General features: G+C 42.9%; 1 protein-coding gene across 1 annotated transcript; it reads left to right on the plus strand.

The window, feature by feature from the left end:
* The first annotated feature begins 1,551 nt into the window (after positions 1-1,551).
* Positions 1,552-2,716, plus strand: LOC122404405 (BICD family-like cargo adapter 1). Its single transcript, XM_043408341.1, has 3 exons — positions 1,552-1,839; positions 1,915-2,456; positions 2,650-2,716. The coding sequence occupies exons 1-3, from the start codon at positions 1,552-1,554 to the stop codon at positions 2,714-2,716; spliced, it is 897 nt and encodes a 298-aa protein (XP_043264276.1).
* The last annotated feature ends 5,709 nt before the right edge of the window (positions 2,717-8,425 follow it).

The raw sequence follows: 8,425 nt of genomic DNA on the forward strand, positions 1-8,425 counted from the left end.
GTAATTTCAGGCATGATGCCACTGGATCTAAGTATAATAAAGCAAGGAGTAATAAATAAAATTCGTCGAAATCAGAGGACAGTATGGAAGGATTATATCTTTCAGGAAAGGCAAAGTGTGCAGGACATTAACATTGAGGAAGAGACTAGGAAAATTTCTGAAGAAGTTACAAAGGAATGGCAAAGCAGATGGGATGCAGAAACCCGGGGAAGAATGACATATGAGTTCATTAAAGATGTTAAGTTTGCGGAAGAGAATCCATGGTTTTGTCCCGGAAGGTATTGTGCGTACGTAATAACTGGATATGGGCCAATAAACAGTTCGTTGTTTAAAAGAGGAGCATCAAATACGACGATGTGTCCGGCGTGTTTGCATGAGGAGGAAACTTTGGATCATATGCTATTCTCGTGCCCGGAGTATGAGGAAATGAGATATACAGGGTTGGCAGATGGTAGACAAAATAAGGCATTGTTGATAAATTCAGAAGAAACATTTAGAAAGCTTACAATTTATGCGAAGGCAATGTTTGAAAAAAGATACAACATACCAAATTAAAGTTGAAGGAAAGTAGAGTGTTACAGGTCCACCTCCACGTGGTTAGGGACGGGCAACGTCAGGAGTCAGGACTGACGGCAAAGTGACCTGAAACAGACAAGAGAGAATAAGTGTACAAATCAAGAGAAATAGATAAATTATTCCTAAAGCACCGACCTGATTCTACCTGTTTTGTTAAATACAGAAGCTGAAAAGAAGAGTAACATTAAATACTTACCTGGTCTTACCTAAAATAAGAAAAAGCTGAAAAGAAGAGTAACATAAGAAGGAAACGAAAAATAAAGGAAGAATGAGGAGAAGGAAGGAAGACGGAGTATAGGAAGAACGAGATTAAAGGAGATATTCAGCAAGGAAAGAACAGTGGTAAGATTAGAAAAGATGAAGAATAGAAGAAAAGAATAATAAAGATTAAGAAAAATGAGGCTATGAGCGAAAGCTCGATTGCCGTAATCAGGTTTAGGAATAAATGATGTCCCTATCTTTAGCTACCTTGTCGTGGTGGGGGAGCTTGAGTTCCCTTGTGATCTCTGGAGCTATACCGGCGGGGGTCTTTGACCCCTGGCAGGTTCTACCATGCCGGGAAGGTTCAGGGTGAAGGGACAGACGAAAGTAGCCAAACCTCAGGGGCTGTAGCCATTCAGCTACAGTACGGGTAGCGAACCCGAGGTGCCTGATGCAATCATTCCGTAACCCCCTGTTGGTCGTCGCAACGACCCATTCACAATTCCTCTTTTGGTTTTGTGAATGGTACGCGACGGCAGGTCGGGCCGGGGGCCTTGGCTTAACCGCCTGGGCCGCGAGGATGGTAACTCTATAACTTACCCTCGAATCCTAAGCTATGGTGCGCGGCGATGGGATGCATGGTTGGGGGAGTGAGCCCAATCCCTAGCGACCAACTCCGAGGTACCTGCCGACCCCTCGGTAGTACTAGGCTTCCCCAGGTACGGCGGCTCTGCCTGGGGTAACATCTTTTCCGACCTTCTCGTGGGAACAAATATGGATGTCTCAATTAATAAAACAAAAAAAGCGCAGAGAGGAGTAGAAGAGGAGGTAGAAGAAATGGAGACGGCACCTTCTAGTCGTGGTCATAGCCGATCAAGCTCGATCTCGTCAGTAACTGACGAGGCGAAAGCATTCTGCCCGAGGACTCCAACAAAGAGGAGGAAGTTGGCAATGAAGGAGCTACAAGTTAGCTTAGAAAGAAGCCCCAAGAGCCTAAGAAAGGATGTAGTTCAACAGCGACAGTTGGAGAACTGTACGTTGGAAGAAGTTCGTAAAGAGAGGGTAAGCTTGGAAGCCTACTTATTTAACGATGCAAACAAAGTTAATAAATATGCAATTAAATTTATTCTTGAGAAGTGGGCAAATTTAGAGGGAAAATTGCAGGAGCAAATTTTAGAAAATGAGAAGCTTAAACTTACCCAACAGCATGCTCCTAAAGTACCGTCGTATGCGCAGATGGCGAGCAGTCCCCGATCGCAACTGCAGGGTCTGGTACCTGAAAAAGAAAAAAAGATTATTAATAAAGAAACTTATGAAGTTGTGATTATTAAACCTGAAAAAGAAGAGGATAGTAGGAGTAATGAAGAATTGAAAACGCAGTTGACGAATAAATTGAAAGATGTCCGTAAGCAGTTGAAAGTTAAGTCAGTGCGCCAAATGCGAAGGAAGGGTTTAGTAATGGAGATCAAGGATAAAAAGGATGTGGAGTTAATAAAAAGCACTAAATTGGAAGAAATCGGATTGAAGCTGGAAAAACCTAAAAAGATCTTGCCCTCGATTATTATTTATGATGTTGAAAGGGAAAATAAGGTTGATGAGTTAAAGGAAGAGTTTATAACTAAGAATTTTGATTGTAGTGAAAAAGACCTGGAAGAATTACAAGAAAAAGTTTCTTTTCGGTATCAGTTTAAGGCCAAGGAAAACAGGGTCAACTGGGTGGTTCAATTACCTGGAAAATTCTATAGAAATATAATGAATAAAAATAGAGTTTTCATGATATGGAGAACCTATAATATTAAAGAGTATATTAACATAACTCGATGTTTTAAATGCCACGCGTATGGCCATATTGCGAAAGTATGTAATATACAGGACCAATTATGTGAGACGTGTGGAAGTAAGGATCTGTTACGCCACGCTCACGTGTTACACGAGGTAATTGACGACACTGGGTGCTTTTACTTTGGTGTTTTACCTCACTCTTTTATTGTTACAAATACTTTACATTTCGTTAATCCTCTACACACATGGCTGTCCTCAGAAACAATCGCCCATCGCCGCTCCCGCTCTTCGCGCTCCCACTCTCGCTCGCGCGCCCTCTCATTCATACCCCGGTTCCTTCCTTACCGACTATCTGTCATCTCAGCCGCTACATCACTCCCCCTCCAGTAACGAAGTTACGATGCTAGACTCCTGTTAGGAGCTTATTCGCGGCAACATTTTAGATCCTAGTGTATTAGTACATAACCAAAAAAATTACCACTTCGGGGTCTTAACCTATTCTTACTAACCTAGAGATAATTACAAAAGAACAAAATCATTTACTACATGGGACACAATTATGACCCTTGAAAAGTAACTTTCAACGCTCGAGATTAACAATGTGCCTGTGTACCACATCATACACTCAAAAACCATGGAGGTAATTTTACCCTAGAAGCATTTTCATTTAGTAACGGAAACGAATACCAAGTTTGATCGGTACGCATATTTTTAGCTTCCGGCTTGGAACCTTATTGGTGGCTTGACTTTTCTTTTTTCGCGCCTGTTTTGTGGCTGTTCCTCTCCGCTGCTTGGGCTGGTTGGCTGTTCCCCTGGTGCCACAGGGGGGGACACTCTGGTGTTAGGATGTAAGCTGGTTTCAGTCTGTCTATTGATATCGCTATTTCCTTTCCTTTTACTAACACCAAGAAGTATTTCTCGCGTCTTTGTGCCACCAGGAATGGTCCATCATAGGCTGGTTCGAGCGCCTTTTTGACTCTGTCTATCCTTACGAAAAACGTGAGAGCAAAAATTAAGGTCTGTATGAACGAATACCTTCTGATTTGAAGCTCGTTGCGTGCTGACGGGTTTCAGCCGTTCCATGTGTTGCTGTAGCTTGTTGGCGAATGATTCAGGCTCTACTTCGATGCTCGGAGGTTCGAAAAATTCCCCAGGAAGCCGAATGTTCGTCCCCGTAGGTCATTTGTGCTGCTGAGTAATTTGTATTGTCTCCTACCGCTGCCCTTAGTCCTAGCAGCACTGTGGGTAATGTTTCTGTCCATTTAATACTATCGTGTGCTTTTTAAAGCCGTTTTTAGGGTTCTGTGGAAACGTTCGATTTTCCCGTTAGCTTGTGGGTGGTACGGTGTCGTGTGCCGGACTTTAGCTCCGCAGATGGCTGCTAGATTTCTAAATAGGCGAGACACGAACTGCCTACCCTGGTCTGTTACTATTTTATCTGGTACACCGAATCTACTTACCCAATGTTTGTAAAATTTCCTACTTACAGTTTCCGCTGTGATATCTTTCAACGGTATTACTTCCGTCCACCCTGTGAATCGATCTATGCACGTGAGACAATATATTTTACCGTTCGAAGGCGGTAACGGTCCAATGATATCTATGTGTACCATTCTGAAACGCGCGTCTGGTTTCTTGAAATTCTGCAAACCTTGATTTTGTGTGTCTATTCACTTTAACCTTTTGGCACCTTATACATGCTTTCGCCCAATCTCGAACTTGTTTTTTTATTTCTGGCCATATGAATTTTCCTGTTATTTGCTTGACGGTTGCTTTTATACCCGGGTGCGCTAAATCGTGGATCTGCTTGAACACCGTTTTTCGAAATTTTTTTGGAATGTATGGTCTGATGTTATTCTGCGATGTATCGCACCACAGAGCCTTCCCAGACGGAAGTACATGTTGCTTCATGCTCAAGGAAGGAAAGTTTTTTATTACGTCGTTCAACTCTTCGCCCGTCTCTTGCTCTTCTGCTATTCGATCGTAGTCGACTGCCGAAATTTCTTCGATTCTTGATAGCGTGTCTGCCACAATGTTTTCTTTGCCGCTTACGTGCTGCACCTCTGTTGTGAATTGAGAGATAAACTGGAGTTGTCGTTGTTGTCTCGGAGAGGCTTTTTCGTTCTTTTGCCTAAATGCAAATGTCAACGGTTTGTGGTCGGTAAATATCGTGAATTCTCTTCCCTCTAGTAAGTATTTAAATTGTTTTACCGACAGATACATGCTCAGCAACTCGCGGTCGTAGGTGCTGTATGCTCTTTGCGTCTCGTTTAATTTTTTCGAGTAGAACGCCAGTGGCTTCCAACTTTCCTGGTCATACTGCTGTAATACTGCCCCTATTGCCCAGTCTGAGGCGTCTGTGTATAACGATAGTGGACATTCACCCTTGGGGTAACTTAAGAGGGCAGCATTGGCTAGCTCTGTTTTACATTTTTCGAATTGTTTTATCGTTTCTTCCTGTCCAAGGCACCTTTCTCCGATCTCGCTTTTTTGCGCCCTGCAACAATTCGTGGAGCGGTGCTTGCGTCAGTGCGGCATCCTTTAGGTATCTCCGATAAAAATTGACCATACCTAAGAACATCCGTAAGTCACTAATAGTTTCAGGTATTTTATAATTTAGTATTGCCTGGACTTTTTGTGGCAGTGGGCGAGATCCGTTCGCCGTAATGAGATGTCCCAAAAATTCTATCTGGTCTACTCCCAATACCGACTTGGATGTATTGATTCGTAGGCCATATCTTTCTAGTCGGCCGAAAATTAGTTTTAGATGCTCTTTGTGCTCCTCTTGTGACGTTGAGGCTACTAGTATATCATCTATATAGGGAAATGCAAAATTGATACCCTGAAACACTTCGTTAATAAATCTTTGGAATGTGGACGGAGCGTTACGAAGTCCGAAACTCATGACGTTAAATTCGTATAGTCCGAATGGTGTGATGATTGCTGTCTTATGTTTGTCCTCTTCCGCGATCGGTATTTGATAGTACGCTTTGATTAGGTCAATTTTTGAAAATATGATTTTATTTTGTAAAATAGACTGAAAGTCTTCGATTCTCGGGACTGGATAGCGGTCCGGAACTGTTCGTGCGTTGAGTAGTCTATAGTCGCCACACGGTCTTACCGTGCCGTCCTTTTTGTTGACCAGATGCAGCGGGCTGGCCCATTGTGATTTCGATGGCCTTATGATGCCATTGTCTAGCAAATATTTGAATTCTTGCTTTGCTATTCCTAGTCTCTTCGGATCTAATGGCCGTGCCCTCGAGTATACCGGCTGTCCCGTTGTGACTATGTAGTGTTGGACTTGGTGTTTAGCTGCTTTCGGTGCTATCTCCGGTTTAGCGATGCCTGGGTATAAGCGGAGCAGTTCTGAAAATTTTGATAGCTCATTTACCGTGTTAATTTTATGATCGTTAGTTACCGATACTATTTCGCCTTTTGAGGCCAGTTGCGTGATGCCATCAATTAATTGTTTTTTGTGGATGTCGACTACTAATTGAAATTGATTCAGGAAGTCAGCTCCGAGTATTCCTTTGCTGACTTTTGCCATTATAAATGGCCACTGGAATGGGCGTCTCAAACCCAAATCCAGTGTCAGCAATTTTATGCCAAATGTTGGTATTTCGGTTCCGTTTGCTGCGTATAGCTTATACTCACAGGGCCCTTTTGCCTTTGCTACTGCGGGGGACAATTGATACATCCGCTCCCGTATCTACCAAGAATCGTAACCCTGCCTTCCTATCCTTCACAAATAGCCGGTACTTGCGGCGCTCTATCTTGCCGATTGCAGTAGGCTTTGCCGCCTCGTCTACTGCTGGCTCGAGTTTCCCGAAATCTTCCAGCTGCAAGGTTGTTTGCATTTCTCTGGCTGGCATCTGTTTCCAAATCTGAAATGATAGTAACAGTATTTTCCCTCGGGGTTGAACCTCTTCTGGATCTGCTTCGGCTGGCGTCACGATCCCGATTAGTATTTCGGCTTCTTGATCGTGGCCGTTGCCGACAACTTAACGCTGCGATTTGCTGTTCCAAAGCCGATATTTTTTGTAGTAACTCGTTAATAGGAGTGTTGTCGCTACCGATAGAGGCCATTTCCACGTGCGCTACTGTTTCCGCCATTTTATCCGCCATTTTCCGCCAGTCCTCTCTAACGGTTCCTCGCTGACTATTAGCTACGCTTCTTACCACTTCTGGCATTTTTTTCTAGCCATACTGTTCTCAAAACCCTGTCTGAAACGTCCTCAGCGTCCCCCAGTGATCTCATCCTGCGAAGCAACTGACTAGGTTTCATGTCGCCCAACTCCATACCAGTAATTAATCGTTTGATTCGCTTATTTTCGCTTTCCTTATACGTGTCTACGAGTCTCTGCTTTGCCAGTGTGTATTTTTCGTCGTTTCTGCTTTTAATTATGTCCCCATATGTTTCTACGAATTTAGGTTCTAGTTGCGCCACGAGGTAATTGAATTTGTGTCCTCGCTTGTTATATTACTGATACGGAATTGTGCTTCAACTTGATAAAACCATATTTCTGGTTTATCTACCCAGAATGGTGGAATTTTTATGCTCACCTTGTTCGCTTCTAGCTTTTCGGCGATCGGCTCGTTTCCTTCCGTATTCATCCTCGGTTTCGTTTGCCACGTGGTTGGCGGTTATCCTTCGTTTTTTTTTAATTGCGCAAATCGGGGTCACCACTTTGTTACGCCACGCTCACGTGTTACACGAGGTAATTGACGACACTGGGTGCTTTTACTTTGGTGTTTTACCTCACTCTTTTATTGTTACAAATACTTTACATTTCGTTAATCCTCTACACACATGGCTGTCCTCAGAAACAATCGCCATCGCCGCTCCCGCTCTTCGCGCTCCCACTCTCGCTCGCGCGCCCCCTCATTCATACCCCGGTTCCTTCCTTACCGACTATCTGTCATCTCAGCCGCTACGGATCACCTAAAAAGTGAGTGTAGTATGAAGGATACGCCGCGGTGTGTTAATTGTTCTAAATTGAGAAGAAAGGAAGTTTGTCACTCAGTTAGGAGCAAAGAGTGTCCAGAGTATTTAAGAAACTTGGAAATATACCATAATAAAGTAGAATGGGCCTAAACGTAGCTCAAATTAATGCACAGAGATCAGTGGCTGCTGCTGCCAACTTGGAACTGATATTTAAAGAAAATGAAATCGATATTTTATGTATTCAAGAACCTTATACATATAAAGGCGTAGTTAGGGGATATACATCCCCAGGCTTAAGGTTACCACAGCCGGCAGTAGAAAATCCATGGGTAGCAGCAGTCATTGATGAAACAAAAGTGGAGATTTTTCAAATCACATATGGAGAATCGGAACATATAATGAGTTTCCAGGTGAGTACCGGACGAGAGCGTTTTTGCTTTATAAATGTGTATTGTCAAATTTTGTATCCTATTCAGAGCTTTCTCAGTAAGGTAGAAAATATACTAAACAAACTAAATGGTGAAAAAATCATTATTACGATGGATGCCAATGCAAAATCTGACCTGTGGCATTCTGGTGAAGTAGATGAGCGTGGCAGAATTATGGTCGAATTCTTGCTTGCGAACAGAATGTTTGTTTTAAATAGACCAAATAATCCTTCTACATACTTCAGTGTCCACGGTGAGTCCAATATTGACGTTACTCCGGTTTCGGAAAATATGCTAAGGAAACAAGATAACTGGAGAGTACTCGCCATCTGCTCGACGAGTGACCATAACATGATAGCTTTTGATATAGGGACAGATATTGAATATCGTGCGACCTATAGCATTACTGAAGGTTTTAACATTCGTAAAGCTGATTGGGAGAAATTCAGAGACCAAATAGTCGTAAAATTTGATCGGAGAGCCTTGGACGAAC

The sequence above is a fragment of the Colletes gigas genome, unplaced genomic scaffold (genome assembly GCF_013123115.1).
Source record: "Colletes gigas isolate AHSC1104 unplaced genomic scaffold, ASM1312311v1 Colletes_gigas_Sc00310, whole genome shotgun sequence".
NCBI classification, from domain to species: Eukaryota; Metazoa; Arthropoda; class Insecta; order Hymenoptera; family Colletidae; genus Colletes; species Colletes gigas.